Source organism: Populus alba, chromosome 1 (assembly GCF_005239225.2).
Source record: "Populus alba chromosome 1, ASM523922v2, whole genome shotgun sequence".
In the NCBI taxonomy this organism is placed as follows: domain Eukaryota; kingdom Viridiplantae; phylum Streptophyta; class Magnoliopsida; order Malpighiales; family Salicaceae; genus Populus; species Populus alba.
Genome location: NC_133284.1, coordinates 11,586,897 through 11,608,202, shown reverse-complemented (window position 1 = coordinate 11,608,202; position 21,306 = coordinate 11,586,897). Strand labels below are relative to the sequence as shown.

General features: G+C 33.6%; 2 protein-coding genes across 2 annotated transcripts; one reads left to right on the top strand and one right to left on the bottom strand.

The window, feature by feature from the left end:
• Positions 1-2,412: 2,412 nt before the first annotated feature.
• Positions 2,413-5,255, bottom strand: LOC118038677 (NADPH-dependent aldo-keto reductase, chloroplastic). The gene is made up of 5 exons (XM_035045101.2): positions 5,122-5,255; positions 4,608-4,783; positions 3,998-4,241; positions 2,947-3,126; positions 2,413-2,851 (listed from the first exon to the last, which is right to left on the bottom strand). The coding sequence occupies exons 1-5, from the start codon at positions 5,236-5,238 to the stop codon at positions 2,624-2,626; spliced, it is 945 nt and encodes a 314-aa protein (XP_034900992.1). The 5' UTR covers positions 5,239-5,255; the 3' UTR covers positions 2,413-2,623.
• Positions 5,256-15,538: 10,283 nt separating this feature from the next.
• On the top strand, positions 15,539-17,764 carry LOC118038661 (protein kri1). Its single transcript, XM_035045088.2, has one exon. It carries the CDS (start codon positions 15,752-15,754, stop codon positions 17,621-17,623), a length of 1,872 nt encoding a protein of 623 aa, XP_034900979.1. The 5' UTR covers positions 15,539-15,751; the 3' UTR covers positions 17,624-17,764.
• Positions 17,765-21,306: the final 3,542 nt, after the last annotated feature.

Sequence of the window (21,306 nt, the reverse complement as noted above, 5' to 3'; positions counted from 1 at the left end):
AATGATACATCCTGGACAGAATTGAGGATTAATTAAGGTCAGAATTTCAGTATATTCATGGATTTATGACAAATTTCAGTTTGGTCCTCCATTTGATAAAAGTTACATTTTGGCCCTAAAAATATGGAAAAATTCCAGATTAGTCCCTAGCTGTAATATTAGCTTTTGCAGATTAGTTGATGAATAATTAAGGGTTACTTAGTGAATTATTACCAATTTTATTAGTTGTTTTTATTATGGATTAGATTTCGGGAAAACCGTTAGATTTTGGGTTTTTGAGAAAATTGACTAGTTAGTTCAAAAACATATAGGGTTACGGAATACACCTTTAGTTAAGTGTATTAAATAGGTTAAATGTTCTTTCGAGTCGTTCTTGAATATGTCTCCTTTGTATTCAGATAATCCTGATATTCTACCGACGGGACGTCAGTAGGATTTTCTTCAGTGTCTGCTTTTGGCTTCTATTTGCTTTTGAGTCAGGTGAGTGGATAATTTTCCATATGCATGAGAAATAGTATAAATATTTGATTTGTTAATATGAATTGGATCATGCTTCTTGATAATATATATTGATTATTATCCTTGTTATGATAAAGCATGATCAATTATTGAATCTGAATTCTTGATATGAACCAGTATGTATTTTGAAGGGAATTCTGAATTGATAGCTCCTCATTTGATTGATGTCATGAGTTGAGCTTTGAGATATGAATATGTTTGTTTGATTATAATTATGAACCTATGGTATGTCAGTTAGAATACCCATGCTAACAGGGTAGTGTTAGTCTTTGTGCACATCGTATCTGAACCCTAGTTGGTCGGGGGAGTCACCAACCTGTGTGGACTGATCATCCAACAGTACGGAGCCTCATGCTCATTGCATTTTGATTTTCTGACGAGTTCTACCATATGATATTCTTGTTATGGCCTATTTGATAAACCTTCGTATAAGAACTAAAGCCATACTTGTATATATATTTCTCATTGCTATATTACCTCGTGTGTGTATATTGAACGTTATCTACTCACTGAGTTGTTGAACTCACCCTCTCATTATTTATTCTTTTCAGGCTTATAGCTTGATAGCGGGTTACTTTTGTTGAACCTTCTGAACCTGCTTTTGGTTGTAATTTGTATCTTTCTTTTTATGTCAAGTTAGTGCTCCAAAACTATGAAATTATATTAACTATTGTATTAAGACAATCGAATTATGTTATGAAATTAATTTGTTGTTAATGCTGTGCTAAACTCTGATTGAGTTGTTCAAAAGATTGTATGTAAGTTTGGGTTCGCATAGGTTTGGAACCTTGGAGGGGAACCTTGCCTATGTGCCGGTCATGGATCCGGGATTCGGGTCGTGACACTCTAATTACTCAAAAGCTAAGGTGAGGTTTTCAGCTGGTGAAGTCCAAAATTAGCCTTAATCAAGTTGGTGCAGGGGAAGCTGTGGGAGTCCACTTCCGAAGAATTCACAAAGCCCATTAATCACCATGATTAATTAATGATGGTTGGAAAGTGTTTTAGTAATAATGGAATAGTTTTCAGTCCTTTCAGTAATGGAGGATCTACGTGCCAGGAACCAATCTCCAATAGTCCATGCGGTTTCTGACTAAGCGAAGCATTTGGTGGTGCATCGTTACTCGGGATAAGTCCCCGTCTGGCGGACCTTTCTTTTTAATTTTAATCTTATTGCGGGAAAAAGAAAATAGTTAAAAGAGAGAAGAAAGAGTGAAACTGTATTTTATTAATTTCAAGGGTCGAGAACAACCCGTATTGTTTCCTGTCAAAAGCCTTAATTTTTCCTAGCTAGCTGACCCACTAGATCTCAAAAGCATTTCAGCTGTCTCATCATCTCCTTTGGTTGTGCGTTTCTTGCGTGTGAAATTGTAGTGGAGAATAATGCAGATTCCTCCCACTGCATTGCGTGCGTGCTTGGTACGAGTGGAGTTTTATGCTAGCTCAAATACTCCATTAAATTGCGTGCGTCTCATCATCTCCTGACATTATATGCTAGCTCAAATACTCCATTAAATATCTCTGCAAATGCAAACGTAGATGAAGAAAGAATCCAATGCACATGCATAACGGAATAAGGGTCCTGGGGCTCGAGGTATATCTAAAACGTCGATGATTTTGATATGGCTTTTGTCATTGTTCTTCGCACTTGTGGTTAATGCATGGTTTCAGCCCCGAATTTGCATCAGAACCTGGTTCCTCAAGTCCGTTTCTGGGCAAAGTCTAAAATACCGGTATGTAAGGTAGCAAAACGACCCTCTGGATTCAATTCCAATGGTCCTATGGTCATTGCTCTGGAGGCTATATATGCATGCAGATGCAGGCAACAGATTTTCTTTGCTCGTGAGAATAACGATGGGTAGTAAATCTGAATACTTGGGTGAATAAGAATGCACAACTCCTTAAAGCACATAGATCTCTTAGCTAAGTTTACACTAATCAAATGGAGCTGAGATTATCATATTTCCTTGTTCCCACGTCGCACAGATTACATTAACTATCTGCTGCAATATGAACGGAACAACGGCCATGCCTGTCTTGGCATGCTAGCATACATAATAATAGCCGCCACAAGGGCAGCGGAGCGTAAGCATGGCGGGGTGGCGTGTCAAATCTCACCATCCCATAGATCTTCAATTGTCTTGTAAGGACTCGTTGAGTCGTTAACAAGAAATTCTCCTCTCATGATCTTCCATTCCTCCAGTTTCTCAATGTCAGTGAGATCTTGAGCATCCAGTTTTACATTCAAGGCCTCCATGTTTTCCTTCAACCTCTTCTGATTAAAACTCTTCACTATCATGCTTGATCCGTTTGACAGTCCCCACTGTAACGCCACCTTCAAAGATTCATGACGAAAGCTTGTTTTCAGAGGCCCCTTAATGTATGAGAGCAGAATTAATTCATGTATTATGATAGATTCGTGGGCTTTACCTGAGCTGGGGTCGTCTTGTGCTTGCGAGAGATGGACTGTATTATTGGATTTTCAACCACGGCGGTTGTTCCCCATGCATTTCCAGGGCCACCAAGTGGCGAATAAGCACTTACATGGATCTTGCAGTCCGCACAAAAATCTCTTAGTTTTCTTTGCCTCCACATTGGATGCATTTCCACCTGCACGTACCGTTGCCACACAGTTCATCATTCAATTCAATACTCGATAAAAAAAAAAAACATAGGATTGCTATTTATTACTGTATCTCCTTCCAAACCTATGAAATTAAGGAAAGAAAACACACCTTATGTGCTCATCAAGTAAGAGAAGAGATGGTTCATATCGTTTGGAGGGCATTAATTTATGTTTATGTGGCTTCTTGCAGTTGACTATCCTCACACATTGTTTCATTATTATTATTAGCTGTACATACGATCATAAGTAAGCTTTTTTATAATCTCCATTGGAAGTAGATTTAGATTGATTGAGAGTATTGTAGTGGTAATTTTTTACTTCTAAAATATATTAAAATAATATATTTTTAAAAAAAATTAATAGTACATCAAAATCATCTAAAAATATTAAATAAAAAATTAAATAAAAAAATTTAAATTTGTTGAAAATGTAATTTCAATCGCTATAAAAATAATATATAAATGATAAAAAATATGAGATGGATCAAATTTATTTGATATTTTTATAGAACATGGCTGAGAGACCTCATTTTACATGTTGATTTCAGCAGTCTTTTTTATATATATAAAAAAATTGACTTTAATAAATTAACCTAACTCACAAGCTTGACAAGACCAATTTTAAATTATTTTAATATTCTTTCTGGGTTTTCTCAGTGAAGAAAAAACAAAATAAACAAGAAGCCCCCCAATTGTCCTCTCTACTGCTTGTAATTAATTGTTTCTCATTTGAATATTAATTCACTTAATTAGTTTCTTATAACACCAAAATTCCAAGAACAAGTTTGCTAAAGAAAATCTCCAAATCCTCTCAAGACAGTTAAACTGTTCACGCGTTTTTTTTTTAATAGGGTACCTGATTGACAGCTGGAGGTACCGAGGCAAAATCCAATAAGCTTTGGATCTTCTTGCTGGAGAAATTGCTGACGCCGATGCACCTACACAATCCCAGGTCCAAACATTTTTCCATTCCGGCCCATGTGGACTCAAGGTCTAGCGGCTCAAAGTCATCTTCAGGAGGCACGGCGGAGTAATTCCAAGGCTTCAGCTTCACCGGCCAGTGCACTAGATACATGTCCAAATATTCCATGCTCATGTTCCTATAACAAGAAGCAAAAGCACTTGAAAACCCAAGAAGATCCTAGTCGAATATTTTCAAGATCCTCATCGATCCCCTGCAATCTTAGAGGCCGCCTATGATCTTATATTCTACATCTTGTTTACGCTAGCTAGATCTATATATATATAATGAGAGATTCGATATGATCTTGGTTCAAAATAGATTAGACCCAAAAGCCCCACCGCCCACATGCAGCTAAAGCTAGATTTGCGTATATACTCAGTGAATTCAATTTCAATGGAGCTTCATTTGATTAAGGTACTGTAGGGTACTAATCAAATGGAGCTAGGAACCTGATGCATGGAACCCAACTCTCAAGGATGGCTATATATGTGCTCCTACTTACTTTAGAGTTTGCCTGAGTGCTGAGACGGGATCATGATGATCACTCCCCCACAGTTTAGATGTAACAAAAATCCCCTCTCTGTCTACTGTTTGATCAAGAATCGCTTCTGTCAAAGCATGCCCCACCGCCGGCTCAGAACCGTAAATTTTTGCCGTGTCAAAATGCCTGTAACCCATCTGCAATGCCACAAACCAACAAGTTTTCGACATTTCACGCAAAAACATAGGTAACCAGAACAAAAAGCTTTTACTCCGGTGTTTGAATGGATTCTGGGAAGAATTTATATGCAAGCAAACTGTCCATATGGGTAATTAATTACTCAGAACCTATACACGTAGGCATGCATGAAGAGGTAATTAAGCCATTGAAGACCAAAACTAGTGCTCTAATCAAGTGGGTTAGCCATGCTTTATTTAGTGCAATCATTAGCGCTCCAGTGTCCATCGGAGATGGACTGCAACGCAATGCACTGCACTTGAAATGAAAAGATAGGAAGAGCCAGAAAAAACAGTACCTTGAGTGCCATATCGATGGCCAGCTCTGTCGTCTGCCTATCATTAGGGTAGGAATAAGTGCCCAGTCCCAGGACTGGCATGTTAATGCCGCAATTCAGACGCGCTTCGTTGTTCATCGTCTCCGTCTCCTCTCTCTTAATTTCTGTTCTTCGTTAACTCACCATGGGAGTCTGGACCTCTCTCCCCCCGTATATATACACACCCCAAGTCAACTTCATTGATGGAAATATGATTTCTTTATGTATGATGACTTCATTCATCCCAACTCATTCAAGAGAGCTTACATATGTAGGAGTAAAATACGTTACTTACATAGCACTATACATTATTTGTCGCATCTATTAATTTGTGATTAATACGCACGTTACAAAGATATATACTAATTTATTAACAAGAACATCAAAGTCCTTCAATTTCGTTGTGGGACGTGATTGTTCTTTTTCTTTCAAAATTATTGGTGTTCTCAGAACCTTGTGCTTTTTATATATATAGCTTTTATAGTTGTTTTTTTAAAACCTTTTTCTAAAATAAAGAAACCCTGCTGAACTTAAAAATAATATTGTAAACTTAATTATTTGAAGGAGGTTTTTGTTTTAAATAGGAAGAAGTTACAAATATCCTAGGTGATTTATCCAATGCATTTGGAAAAACCCAAAGCCATCCCCTCTTTAATTTTAACAACATATATAATTAATATACATTAGTAGTTAATTATTAATATTATAAGAGAGGAGAAGCCAAACTTACTGACATAAAAAAAGTGTTCATGTGACATCAATATTTTAAAAGAAATAATAAAAATCATAAATTTTAGTAATTAAAAGAGCTCATACATGCTATTAGAGAAGTGACCTAGAAAACAAACAAAATAAAAAACTATGAAACGAGTATCCCATGCTTACACTCATGCTCGTTTAACAAAAGCCAGAAAAAAAATCTTTTTAAATAATAAAATTTCTTTTTAAAAAGCTAGATTTAACCAAAGCCGGGAAAAAAATTCTAGTTAACCCTTGTCACTTTTGAAATGACACAAAAACCACATAGAAATAGAATAAAAAAATGTAGGTGGATGAAACCAAAAAAGAGAGAGAGGGATATTAAGAAAATGAGAAAAAAACCAAGCAAGCTCCGGTAAATCTTGTAAACCCGGGTTCATTTTTCAAACTCATAACCCATTAAATTGTAAACCTGAACTCAATTAATAAGCTCAACACTTGCAAAATTAAATGTAGGAGAATGAAATCAATAAATTTCATTTAATTAAAGAGCAAAATTCTTTTTTTAAAAAGCTAAATTTAATAAAAACCGAGAAAATAAACTTGAGGCAACCCGTGGTATTTTAAAAACATAGATAAATCTCATAAAAAGTGAATTAAAAGAATATTGGAGGATTAAATTGGGGAAAATAAGCTTAAAAAAAAGAAAAAAAGAAGAAGCAAGTAAGCCTATTAAAAGAGTGGGGGGGGAAGCAAGCCCGAGTAAACCTCGTAAACCCGCGTTAATCTTTTAAGCCCACAATTAAAATAATAAAAATTAAATCTAACAGATAAAAAAACTCATGGTGGATGAAATTAAAAAACAAATCTTTAATTTCATAAATTATTCCAAGTAAAAAAATTTTGATCAAAAAAATGTGGACGAAATCTTAAGAATAATATATCTCAGGGTTCCTGTGATCCAGAATGCTAGCATGAAAATCATGGGGAAAGAGAAAAACAAAACAAAAAACAAAAGGTCACGTGCACTAAATCGATAACAATTATGTGACATGTAAGATGCTTCGGTCATTGTCCTAGAAATAAGGTTTTGGTTACCGAACAGTTTAACACATGCCATCCAAATCTCATGGTATTACTCACGCATTTTTATTTTTTTTAATCCACTCATTTATCAAATTACCCTATTTTTTTCTAACGACATTCAATAACTACTAAATAATCAAATGTAAAAGATTAAAAAAAAAAAAAAAACCCAAATCAAAGGCAAAACTTTTTAAATTTCATTATGGAAAATAGTAATTTGTCCACCAAGAGCAAAATATTAATTTCATTGTGAAACATACTTGGTGCACCCCCATGGTCCTTTAGCATTTGGTATATATATTGATAGAAATCTAGATTCTATTAAGTATCACTCAATGACAACCAATTACTCGTTTTGGTAAGAGCTTGGAATACTTTTCTATAAAAAAAAAAACAATCTGTAATATAGTGTTACAATTATTATTAAAAAAGAATAATAAATAAATAAATATGGATCACTATTTATTTGAAAACTTTTGATCATGCCCCCTGGTGATTATTAGCCTATGAGAATCTAGATTGCCTTCGTTTTAATACGTATAACAAGAACAGTATTGATAGGATTGAGTCTTGATTTTCTGGACTTGTTTTGATTCTGCCTGCACTTAACTGTGTTTTGAAGACAAATCAGCAATATAAATCACCGTTTTACTAGCTAGGGTTCATTATTTGGCGTAGCATATCACAAGGCAGGGGATTTTCCATGTCTCCTGGGATTTTATTAGATGGCCCAATCCGTCATCTAAAGAGATCGGTGGCCTCCATGGAATCTTCAGGAATTCCTTACGCGTTTGTTCTCTTCATGATTGTATCCATCGCCACCGCCCCTCCGTCTCCATCTCCACCTCCCCCACTCTCCCCCTCATGTGTCATCAAAACTGTTTACAGTCTGCAACCTCAATTACTCCTCTTTAATTAATGGGTTTTGTTGACTTTGCCCTTCCTTGGAACTGCATCTGTCCCTTCGTCCTATAAACTATGATTAAAACAACTGTACCGTTGACATTATACATGTCAACCACCTCTTAATTATTTCTGAACTGCAAGTCAAGCTACACTGTCAATTCTCAAATAATTCTTAAATCACGAGTCAAAACAATTTTCCTACACTCCCAGTTGACTTTATGTCCAGAGGTCAAATCAGGCCTCTCCTTGTTGCTTCCAATGCATGCACTCTGCAATTGGTCGGCAATTCTTTTTTCTGCGAAAGAAATAACAACAGCATAAAATCTTGGAAAGATCTTTTCTTCCTCGTATAAACTAACACCGGAGAATGAGTCTGACCTTCAAGTTCTATCTGTTCGTATAATCCATAGATTAATTACATGCGACGACTTCCAAATTTTAAATCTCACCTTCGAGCTTGAGGGGATCTTCTTTTTTTCTTTCTTTAATTATATATGGTTGAGTGTTTTAGATCAAAGCCTAGCGGTTTTAAATAGAATTGAATATGCAGTACTCGCCTACTTAATATTATATATGAAGGCCAGTACTCTCAGCAGGACCAGGTGCGAATTGGTGGAAGTTGATGAAGTTTTTAATAATTAAGAAAAAGAAAGTGAGATAGAAATGTTATAATCAGTTTCATCGTAGAAGTCTATCGAATTTCTGCTGTTTATGTGACAAGCTCACATGTTTGGGTTTTGTCTATAAATTTGTATGAAAATAATTTCACGTTTATTTTAGAATTAACTTCAACTTCAAACCTGCGGCCCAATTATAATAAGTTCCTATCTATTTTGACAATTCAATAATCATCGAGAAAATATTGAAAAGACTATAAAACCAATAACCAAAGGGGTCGGGGTGTTTATCTTGGAGCTGGCACTGTTCACACACAAAAAAAAACATTGTAAATGTATTGTACTTCTTTTTATAACTCAATTAGGTCCCCATGCAAAATAACACAAAACACTATTTATTTTGGTCCCCAATCTTTAAAATAATACAATGTATACAATTTAGATCCTCTTACATTTTAAAAAATTAATTTTGATATACAAGTTTATTTATGTTATTTTTCTATCCTTCGTTAGGGAGAGAAGAGATTAGGATTGCTAGATTATGGCGATGAGAGATAAAGTCACCGTTCACTTTATTTTCGGCCACCAAAATAGATTTTCTTAGTATACATGGGTTCCATGAAATGAGAGGGGCTTTATGGTGGTTATTTAAAGCTTTGATGTTGCATGAAAAAACATATCCAAGCTGAGAAAGACAAAATTAAATCAGTTTAATTTTGGTTTTTTGGATCTTTTTTGGGGTTTTTTGAGTTGATAAAAGGGTTTAAGGTGTTATGAGGGTGTTGGTGAAGTGTTTTTGGTTTGAAATAATTTGAAAATTAGTGTTTTTTTCCCCCCCAAAAAACTAGCAACTTGATTCTTTGGTCACCACTCTGGTGCCTGAGATTTGAGCTTGCAGACAACATGTTATCTGCCTTGATGGGTGATGTGTTACCGGATTTTTTATTTTATTTTATTGCCACCTATCCTTTTAGAAAATTAAAAAATAAATAAATAAGCCCAAGTTTGCTGGCGCTCCTAAACTCGCCTGTTTGAGTGTAGTTGCGGTTGCTTTCAAAGTGTTTTTCACTTAAAAATATATCAAAATAATTTTTTTATTATTTTTTATATCAGCGCATCAAAATGATCTAAAAACACCAAAAACATATTAATTTGAAGCAAAAAAAATAAAAAAAATTTCAATTTATTTCAAAAAAACTTTTGAAACATAAAAACAAACAAAACCTTCATTTTAGTGTCCCAGACGCACCATAACATAGCCTCGCGAATCTTGGCTCTTTTTGACCTATAATTTTAGTTTGAATATAAATTTAAAGGAAAACATATTGAATTTGATTGAGTTCATGGTCCAAGCTACAAGTTTGAAAGTTAAGCCATAACAACGGGCTATTATTTTATTTTATTTATTGCTTTTTTTAATAATTTTTAAATTTATGTTTCAATTAACATTCCTCATTTGTGATTTTTTTTTTTTTGCTTATATAGCCTTTATATATATATATATATATATAAATATTGTTTCTTGATGGTGTTGTGTGTATTTAATTTTTAAAAAGATTATTTTGATTCAACTATAATTTTTTTTTGTCTTTTGCATACAAGAACTTTATTTTTTAAAATAAAACATGTTTATTTTACGATAATATTTTTGATGTGTGCAGTCTTGCATCATATTTCTTTTTATTTTTATTTTATTTAATCAATTTAATATGCATATTTATTTTTAATATCACTTAATTGAATAAAAAATTAATTTTGATAAACAAATTCAGTAAATACAACCAGGTAAATATTCTATTTTGCGAGATTAAACATCATAATGTATACATGTCTTTTGATTTTTCCAGTTTTATTTTTAGTAATCGTTAACACCTTTTGTTTCTATTTATTAACACGTATAATTTTTAATTTATTTGATTACAGTATATAATAACTTTTTAATTTACACATATATTTTTTTTTTGGTAAAAGAAACATCAAAAAAAGTCTGCATTTACAATTCTTTTATATAAAAAAAAACAAATCACGTCAAATGACTTTTGCAGAACTACACATAGGAGGATAGGGTAATTCGTCAAAAGTTCTTCCCCAACTTCTCTTTTCAAACGGTTACACAACAAATTAGTCGAAGAAGTGATTTGAATTAAGGAATTAGAAAAGATAAAATAATATGCTATACTTAATAAGTGTTTCCATATTAAAACAAATTCCAGACTAGATAAAAATGAGGATTGACTTGGTTATGAACAGATTGAGAAAAGGAAAAAAATACATAAAAGATGTGATAGAGACGTCTAAAAGAAACTAGCTAAAGTAAATGAAGTTAGGAAGTTTCATTCGTGGATCCTCGAGATATGGAGTAATGTAGAGAGTGGATAGTTAATAGACAATTATCTATAACATTTGCTATATATAAATTGAGGCTGGAACAACAAAGGAGAACAACAACTTAACAAAAATCAACAACAATTCCTTTATAATTGAATCAAGATATTTAAAATATGTTTATAAAATAAAATGTTGGTTGATAATTTATTAGAAAATAATATAAATCATATTCTAAGATTTTATCTAACAATTTAAGTTATTGAGTTGAAATAATTTTTGTTATAATATCAGAGTTTTGATAACTAAATAATTATGAGTTTAAATCACATTATCCTTATTTATTTAATAAAAATTAAGTAAAAAAATAAAATAAACCATTTATGGTTATTGACAATAATAAGATAATGGATGTCAGTATTTCATTCCTTGACTCCAATGTCATTAATGTAAATAACAAGAAAAGGTTGAAAAGTGTCTAGTAAATAAATCAATAAAACTTTGAAACCAATACTTCATGCAAATCCCACAATACATTTTTCTAGTCATGTAAATAAATAAAAAAACCTTAAAATATGTCCCAGATTCTGATTGAAAATAAACTGATCTGGTCTTACTCTCTACACTTGAATTTAACCGAAGAGGATCACAATCGCGTTGAAACAGTGATATTGTAGGGCACCGCCACAATACGTGTCAAGATCTGAAATATCCTGTCATGTGAAATGAGGATTATCTGATGTTCCGCTAATCTTCGGCATGTCCACTTCCTTTTTTATATTTCCTGCTTTCTTTTTTCCCTCCGATATTTACAAGCCATGATTATCCCACTTGCTATTTGACCCGGCTCCACAGGCTACATTTATTTTTTTTACAAAAACAATTATGTATATTGGCTTTTTCGACATCTTTTTATAATATGTAAATCGAAAAACAAGTTAATTAATTTTGCGGTCTTCAGTATCATTCAGACGACTTCGAAAAATACAGCCCCGATGGGAAGTGAAAGGCTCCCTTTATTGGCACAGAATTCATTCATCGTGTCTACATTCGAATTCTTGTTTCAATCTATTAATAATTCTCTTAATTCTGGTTCTGAATTTATTTTTTAAAAATTATTAATTTAAATTTTATAAATCTTAAAATTATTAGAGATTTATATAATTATTAATTTTAAAATTTATAAAATTAATTGAGATACACGTAAACTAATCCAAATATTTATATTAATCTAAAAAAAATATCATCAAATTTCATGTAAGTTTCAAGACTCCGAAAATCCGATGCGAAGTATTGGCTCCCACTTAACACTCCTCTTGAGCTATAGGTAAGAATTTAAGTTTTGACACATGACATCCAAGGAGCAGTTTCATGAACCATGGAAATCAGATTGTTGAACAAAATTTTGTGCACATTGTCAGAGATCCCACCATACACGACAGACTCATCGACAGGCTATGGCGGGCACATGACCTTGAAAGTGGTCTGAGATGTTTCGCAATCTCTGGTTCACAAGTCGTGAAACCTCGATCCCAAAATTTGTACCGAGGATTCTGCATGGAATAAGTTGAAATCATTTTATTTACTGATAAAACCATCAAGCCAGAATCAAAATAACATTTTATAAAAAGGGACTTAGAGGTAAGAAAGCAGTGACCTCATTACCTTGATGAGCTCCATGAAGGTAATTAGAGGACCCCAGGGATGATGTTGGCTGACAATCAGCCGTTCGAAGAGCATTCGAGTTATCTGTTCCTGGATTATTTCCCGCTCGTATAAGAACAGCAAATCAGAACCAGCCAGCGTTTCGTGCCCAGAATGACAACTATCCATGATATATGATGTCTGTAAATTCTTAGCAAGCTATGTGGTGTCCGTGGATGTTAATTGCAAAGAGGAAAATTTCCAAATTTGTGGCCCGTTATCTCTCATGTGTTCTGGTGTTTCATCGGCAAAAACCTTGCATAAATTAGCAAGTGAAACTGACTAGTTAAAAATTTTAAAATATGTGCCATTGACCATCAAAAGCACAAGAACACATGATTATAGTAGCGCATTGAACAAATTTTACACATTTAGGCAGTAAATTCTCTTACAGCTCAAATATAGGATGTAACGAGTCGTCAGAGAAACAGGGGAAGAGTTCTCACCTGATCTGTCTCCTCAAACAACAGAAACAGAAGACCACAGGAAAAGAAAAACGCGGGGGTAACGCAGTTGATCAGCTATTGCATTAAGGAAGAGATATCGTTCTTCCGTGTCCAGATCTGTTTTCAGGATTTTAAAAATGTCCAAGGCTGGACTCATCAAATACTTCTCCATGGCAGCATTGTCGGTCATCTGATGTCCAATAGCATTGCAGAATGGTCTGCACCATATCCGCAAATGAGCAATAGATTTAGCATAATAACATCGAAATAGAAGTAAAAGAGAACTACAAAGTATATGTTCAGGTAAGAATTTCCAGCCGAAGTAAAATTCGCGGAAGGATCAACATTCAGTTAAAAGCAAGTTTGAGAGAGGATTTTGCAATCATGTATTTGCACTTAAAGTTTAAACAAACACCTGCATCCAAATAAAAATTATAAGAGCAAGCTTAAACAGGGTGGGGAAACAAGTTGCTTGCTTGCATTCCTATATACAGCACAAGGGGGTTAATCGAGGGTACATTGTAACGTGTTCCAGCCTGCAAAGCCTCATTCTGCAGCAGTAATAATTTCTGCTTTAAGCGTGACAACTGACAAGAATGTTGTTCTATGATGTCTGGTCTGAAAAATGAAAAACTAGTCAAGAACACCATGCAAGGACTGGGAAAAAATCAAAGAAAAGAGCGAGGAAGGAAGCAGCAAAACCAGACGATGACAAGGATACAGTATAGTGGAGATAGGGAGTAAACAGTGAAATTATTACTAGTATAATTTCAAAGAACAGACAAGTGTAATGTTGTGTACCATGGATTTATTTTTTGATGTTGTTCTTTTAATTTGTGAAAACAAAGAGAGAAAGGGATGAAACAAAGGATAGATTTGATTTTAGGTGAAGAAGGTGAATGAATAAGAAGGCAGATGATTTTCTTTTAATTAATAGAATAATAGTAATTAACAAAAACCTAAAAGGGGCGAAATTAAAAAATTGGGGATCAAAACAAAAACCATGTTTTGATTGTTCAAGTTGTTTTTTAATTTATCAAATCAATTATATCATATCAAATTAATCATTTAATTTTTTTTATTAAAAAATATGTTAGCAACACCTATCTTTTTTTTTGCTTTAAAAGAAATATTGATTTGATTTGGAGCGTAGTGTGAACAATTATTTAATAGTAATTAATTAGTTTGTATGCATAACACGAGGCAATTTTTAAAATATATTTTTATTTAATCCAATGAAAATTAAAATAGTTATTTATAATAAAAGGAAAGTAGAGAAAAAGAATTTTGAAGAAAACGTTCTCTTTTTCTATTTTGACAAAAATATTTTTTTATAAGTAATTTTCTTTAATAAAAGGTAAAGGCAACTAAAATTAATATTCATAAAAATCAAATGATTCAAATCAAAAGGAAAAAAAATATCTCTTTAATCAAAACTTTTTTTTTATGCATTTATGCTTTTTATTTTGATGAAAACATGTTTTATTTTATGAGAAGAATTTTTTTTAAATAAAAAGTTAACGAAAAAAAAATAATAAAAAATAAATATTTCACTCTTACTAAATATTTATGAGCAAATGTTTTTTAAAAACATAATTATTAGGTTCATGTATAATTGTTTATAAAATAATTGTTAATAATATCATAGAAAGCTCTAACATTATTTGAAAACCATTGAATAATTGGATGCATTTTTAACTACCAATTTAATAATTTTATTCAAAAGAGAATTTTATTTTAAAATTAAAAAAAATTTAGAAAAAGTTATAAATAAGATAAAGGGACATTAAAAAAAAAAAAGCCATATGCACACATTTGAACTTAGAGAAAAAAAGGCTAGGTGCACCTGTTTTTTTTTTTTTTAAAGAATTAAGTGGATTTTAAAAAAATTAAGTGGATGGCATCTTATCTGGTTTGATTTTTCTTTAATAAGATATATGATATGTTTTCTATGAATTTCAATGATCTCTAGAAATAGGATTTGAGTTTTAGAATCTCAAAAACTTTTTCATAAAAAAAAAACTCTTGAAATATTTTAAAACTTAATAATTTTATTTCAACTAAAAAAAACTTTACAATCTCAATTTTTTTTTTTATAATTAAATGATAAAATTATATCTATTTAGTCTTCTCTTGAAAACAAATCAATTTACATTAAAATTAATTTTTTTATAATTAAAATATAATTAGCCAAAATCCTTTTTTTTATGTTTTGTTTTTAACAACTTTATCTTTTTATCAACGTTTCAGAACTAAAATATCTAAAATTTTGGTTAAGGTTAGTCAAAATAACTATGAATTTGAGGATCAAAATGTAAATATCTAAAATTATATATAAAAAAATTAGTTCAAAAATTAAAAAAAAAATAAAGGATGGATTATAATTTTATTTGACTTAACATTTAATTTGGCATGGCAATAGCAATAGCAATTCAAGTGCCTCTATGGGTTCTCAGTAGCCAGAACAGTAAATATTTTAGTTTTTTTTTTTTAATTTTAATTTTAATAAGCCGGAGATGTGAAGAGGTTTATATGACACGTGTCAGCACTTTCTCTCTTTTTTTTTTTTTTTTTTTTTGTACGGGGGTATAGAAGAAACCAGAAGGAAAGAAAATTAAAGAAAGGTCCCCATTCAATCTTTAGACAAAACCGAGAAAAAAAGCGCAAGCGCAGAAACCCTAATTCTTTAAAAGCCAAAACCCCTCCGCTTCTCTCCTTTTGCCTCTTCTCTAACATTTATCAGCAGCCGGCTCTATCTCTCTCGGTTCCCTGCTCCCTCTTTTCTAGCTCCAAAACAAATAAACAATCCTCATTCAGATCAAGAAGAGGATGCCGCTGAAGCAGCTATTCGACGATGCCAACAACGACGACGACGTCGTATCGAAGATTGAAATTGACAAGGAGTTCGCCAAAAGATACGAGCACAACAAGAAACGGGAAGCTCTCCAGAGATACGAACAGCTGCAAAAGGAAGGACTGGTTGATGAATCCGAATCAGGGTCAGAGTCATCATCATCGGATGAGACAGACATTAAGAAGACTGATGTCAAGTTTTTTGATAATTTACTCAAGGTAAAAAATCGTGATCCTTCTCTATATAGTAACGTCAAACTCTTTGAATCTGATGATAGTGATACAGAAGAGGAAGATATTAAGGATGGTAATGAAAAACATACGAAAAAGAAACCTATGTATTTGAAGGATGTGATGGCGAGGCATTTGATTGAGAAAGGGCCTGAGCTTGATGATGAGGAAGGGTCGTCAATTAAGACTAAGAGGGCTGATAAGAGTTATAACGACGAACAAGAGGAGTTAAGGAAGGCCTTTTTGGATGCGGTGGAGGATGAGGAAGAGGATGGAGAGCAGGAGTTTTTGAAGTTGAAAGAGAGGAAGAATGAGGAGGTGAGTGGGGATGGGAATGCTGCTGATGCTGATGGTGTGGAGTTTGAGAAGAAGCTGGGTGATTATTTTGGTGGGGAAGGGGAGTTGGATGAGGGAAGCATGTTTTTGAGGGATTTTTTTAAGAATAAGATGTGGCTTGGTAAGGATGAAAGGGATGATGTTGGGGAAGATGAGGTGGATGAGTTGTTGAAAGATGAGGAGGAGGTCGAGAGGCAAGAGAAGTACGAGGAGAGTTATAATTTTAGGTATGAGGAGAGTGTGGGGGATAGAGTGTTGGGTCATTCGAGGAAAGTGGAGGGGTCGGTGAGGAAGCAGGATAATTCGAGGAAAGAGCAGAGGAAGAACAAGGAGGAGAGGATGAAGATTGCGGAAATGGAGAGGAAAGAGGAGTTGAAGCATTTGAAGAATTTGAAGAAGAAAGAGATGAAGGAGAAGATGAAGAAAGTCATGGAGGTTGCAGGGTTTAAGGATGATAATGAGTTTCCGTTAGATTTGGAGGACGAATTTGATCCTGATGAGTATGATAAGATGATGAAGAAGGCTTTCGATGTGCAGTATTATGAAGCAGAGGATGTGGAGCCGGGGTTCGGGAGTGATGATGATAATGATGAGATGGAGAAGCCAGATTTTGATAAGGAGGATGAGTTGCTTGGACTTCCTAAAGATTGGGATATGATTGACTCTAGTGATGGGTTTTTAGCTGCAAGGGAAAGGAGTTTGAAACTGAAGCAGCAGAAAGGGAACGACTGCTGTGAGAAAGAAGAAGGAAGTGGAGAAGAACGGAGTGAGGAAAGTAAGCGGAAGAGGAAGCGAAAAATGTCACTTGTGCAGAAAGTTAAAGAGGAAATGATGGAAGAATACTACAAGTTGGACTATGAGGGTACTATTGGAGATTTAAAGACGAGGTTTAAGTATGCTAAAGTGGATCCTAACAAGTTTGGGTTGAAGACGGAAGAGATATTAGAGATGGATGACAAGGAGTTGAATCAATATGTTTCTATTAAAAAACTTGCACCCTATATGGATAAGGAATGGAAGGTGCCTAGTACTAAGAAACACCAGCAAAAGATGATGATTAGGGAGCGCTTGCAGGAGAAATCTGACAAGAAGAACAAGACAAAACATAAGAAAGACAAGCCTTCCTCAGTTCTGGGTTCCAAACAAGATGAGACAGAAAAGCTGGACGAATCAAATGTGGATACTGGCAACTTATCCAGGAAAGCCAAAAGAAGACGCCGTCAGGCAGAACTCAAGTTATCACGCCCTCGGCTCATTGCCTATGGGAAGGTCCAATCTTAAGCAGCACTTCAGCTATTTCCGATATCATTTCTTTTATTTATTCATTTTGATCTGTACTCCTGATTGATGTCCCTTCTTTACTTGCAAGGATGAACTCACTCTAGAACCATAAGTAACGTAGTTGAGAATCTGTTGGCAAAATTCTTTCCCTTGGTAATCTTTCTGAATTTTGTATCTTTTGGCCTCATTTGCACGGCAGATACTGAGTGTTTACATGGCAGATCACAATTGATTTCATTGTCATGAAACCTGCAAACAGGAACATGACTTGATTTGGAATTTGGGATAACAAAATTATATATCAATTTATCAACAGCAGTTTTTTTTTTTTTTTTTGGACGTAGCACTTGTGACTAGAGTACCATTCGACCATTTATTATCTTGGTTAAAAAACGATCTCCCAAGCAATAAAAACTTATCTCGACGGCCTATATTCTGGTACACAAATAGATTGCACGCGGGCCTGTGTTTCTGTTGTGTCTGATAACCCGCAGGTAATTTCTCTCTCTTTTCCTTTCGATTTGAAGGCACTGTTTCCTTTTCAATTACAAAATTAAAGTCGTCTTTGCTCACAGGAGGCGAAGATGTTTCAGACATAAAAATTGCAGCCCTGTCATCTTGACTTGTGTAGCCTTTCAAACATTTTATTACTTTGCTTAAACGGTCTTTGAAGAAATAAAAACTCTCTTGAGAAAAGAAGCCAACAAGCTTTTTTTTCTTGAGGCTCATTTTCGGTGCAAAAAACATTCTGGCTTGTGTTTATGTGATCTGATACAACCTGTTGGTAATCTCCTTCCCCTTTCTTTCAATTTCATGTAATCTTCTCGGTTGATAATTTAAAGTCATTTGTACACAGAAGAAAGATACTCAAATTAATAGGATGAACAAGTTCATACGAACCTCAATGATGCGTTGATGATTGATAAAATAGAGGGCCTTGCATTGAGTTCATGCTCAACAGTAGTGATTATTCAAGCTCTAGAACTTGGTAATTCGAAAGCTTTTAGGCTCACTGCACTGGACTTAATTGAACAAAAAACCTGAATTTGAATCTGGCACTATCAGAAACATTCTCAAGACATGTTAAGTGCCCTTCGCTGCTTGGTGACTCGGATGCTGCCATTAGTGACTCAACCTGAGCTCTTTCCCTGTCCGCCCAAGCAAACTCTAACAGAAAAAGCCTTAGGGGAAGATAGCAGGCCTGTGACATCTTATAGACACCGGCCGAAAGAGAAGTTAAAATTGAAAACCTTTATTTTGTTGACACATTGCTCCAGTTAACGAAGCAGGGGAATAAACGTTTAAAAACCACAAAGATATCAAGATCACTCAGCTTTTAATCATTCATTTTGCTATATACTTGCATAACTTTGTGTTCCATTTCCCCCATTTCCATACTCAAACAGAGTTGATAAGCGACGAAGGCCTGTGATCTACTAGATCAGAGATTTCCATTTCATTTGAGACGGTGCAAGGTGCAGGGTGCATGCTGGGGACACTCCTCGTTCCTAATTGAAATTATTTATATATTTTTTTCGGAGGAAAATCTGTGTGTTGCGCATTAAGCATGTATTATGCAACGAAAAGTCTTGAATCTGCAGTTTAACATGTTGTTTTTGCGTGCCATTAAAAAGATAGTTGTCTTCCATCCATCAATGCAAGCGATCAATTCTCGGTTCAGAAATTGGCAGTAGTTAGGAAATTATTTTGTTTTTGTGTTTTAGTGTTTTTAAAAAAGTTTAAAATTTTTTATTTTTTTATTTTAAATTAATATATTTTTTATGTTTTTAGATTATTTTGATGCGCTAATATTAAAAAATAATTTTTAAAAAATAAAAAAAAATATTATTTTGATATATTTTTAAATGAAAACAATTATGATCACACTCTCGAACATATTGAACTGATTTTATAACATGATCTACTCTGATTTGTTGATGTACATCAAATCATAACAAATTAATAAATCTTAGCCGGTAGGAGAGACATATTTTGCAATATTTTTATTTAAAAAAAAAAATAGATATTATCTTCAGTCATTTATTTCTCTCTTTCCAGCTACAATTCTGGCAGGATTTTTTGATATCAGGCTCAGCCCTAAGCATAGTCAATGCCAGGCACAAATCAGGAGAGGAGGTAAGAAAATATAATTAATTGAACCCTAGGAAGGGAAGCCTAGTAATGGCCATCCCGAGGAACTCCTCCTCTAGGAAACTGCCGTCCCTGAAGTTTCCTAGGATGATAAGCCTTTTCGCCTGTATGAACACAAATAAATAAATCATATAATTCACTGTTATAAGATATGTTACTAGGAAGATGTTCAAATAATCTGTTTCAAGTATTCTTTTATATACTTGCAAGAACTCTACTATTCTAAAGAACAAAGAAAGAGAGCAGATACTACTTACGAGTCATACGAGGCATGGTGGTCTTTGGCAGATCCCTTGATCCCATTGCAGAGACCAGAAGCAGCATGACAGTCAAGAAAACATTCCAAGAACACGCAAATTTCTTAGAAGCCATTTTTCTTGGAATACAAAGCACATTTGCTAAGAACATACGTATATATAATAAGCAAACATGGACTCCTTGATCACGTATCTGTATGAAGAAAATTGGTTCAGATGGAAAACTGAGAACGAAGACGATTTCAAAGTCCATCGAAGACGATTTCGAAGTCGAAGCCGTTGCCATTCAATTAGAAGGCCGCTTCGTGTCTAGACTTTTCGGCCATGGTTGGTGGCTTTAAAGAAAAGGTACGCGCTTGCCATTATGTCGAGTGTGTCAAAGGGGTGTTTTGCAAAACTGTTTTCGAAAATGCTTGTACAGTGTTACTGTAGATGCGGTGGCTTTAACAAACAGGTTTTTTTTTTTTTTTTCAAAATCTTGTGTTAAAATGTGATGGTAAACTATAAAATTACAAAATTTATTAAAACACCGTAATAATTCATAATAAAAAAATCATTTTTATTCTTGAATATTTTGTTTTCTTTCATATCCAAATTAATGACAAATTTATTAAAAATTATTGAGGAAAAAAAAATGACAAAAGATGACCAAAGTGTGAACAAAAAAGATCTCAAGGTCAATAGCAAATTCAATAAAAAAAACAAAAGTTTTAATGACCAAAGTGTGAGCAAGGAGAGATCTCAAGGTCAATATTTCTCAAGTTCAATAAAAAAAAAAAAAGTTTTGTTTAGTTCACCTACTTTCTTTTTTATTACTCTATAATCCCTTTGGTTGTGAAATCTTAATTTTGGTGCAAAAGTTTTTCACTATAACATTTTAGTCCTTGAGTTTGAGATATGAAAGAAAAAGTAGCATGAAAATTGTGAAGAAGAGAGAAGGTTATCAAAAAATCATATCTCAATAATGAAACCCATCGTTCTTAGCATCAACAGATTTCATTCAATAAAAGAGGTTCAATAATGATGGTTTTTTCTATAAACATGCCTTAAAAGGTAGATTGGGTTTCATTTAGATTTTTTTTTATTCGGTTGATTTTTCATATATTTTTTAGTGTTTTAGGGAATGGAAATGGTTTATGGAGGATTTTATGGTGTTTTTAAGGTGTTTTCATGTAAAAAAGATTTAAAATTAAGTTTTTAATGTCCAAAAACTTGAAAACCAATTTCCAATCACTCAAAGTGACCAAGAAACATAATAATGAGTGACAGATCGCC

Bases quoted from the DNA above. Each gene is read 5' to 3' on its own strand.
- LOC118038677 (XM_035045101.2), bottom strand. From the start codon at position 5,238: ATGAACAACGAAGCGCGTCTGAATTGCGGCATTAACATGCCAGTCCTG. The intron at 3,127-3,997 runs GTACCCTATTAA...CGGTACGTGCAG, and splicing joins TACCTCCAGCTGTCAATCAG to GTGGAAATGCATCCAATGTG. The intron at 2,852-2,946 runs GTAAAGCCCACG...GAATCTTTGAAG, and splicing joins ACAAGACGACCCCAGCTCAG to GTGGCGTTACAGTGGGGACT.
- LOC118038661 (XM_035045088.2), top strand. From the start codon at position 15,752: ATGCCGCTGAAGCAGCTATTCGACGATGCCAACAACGACGACGACGTC.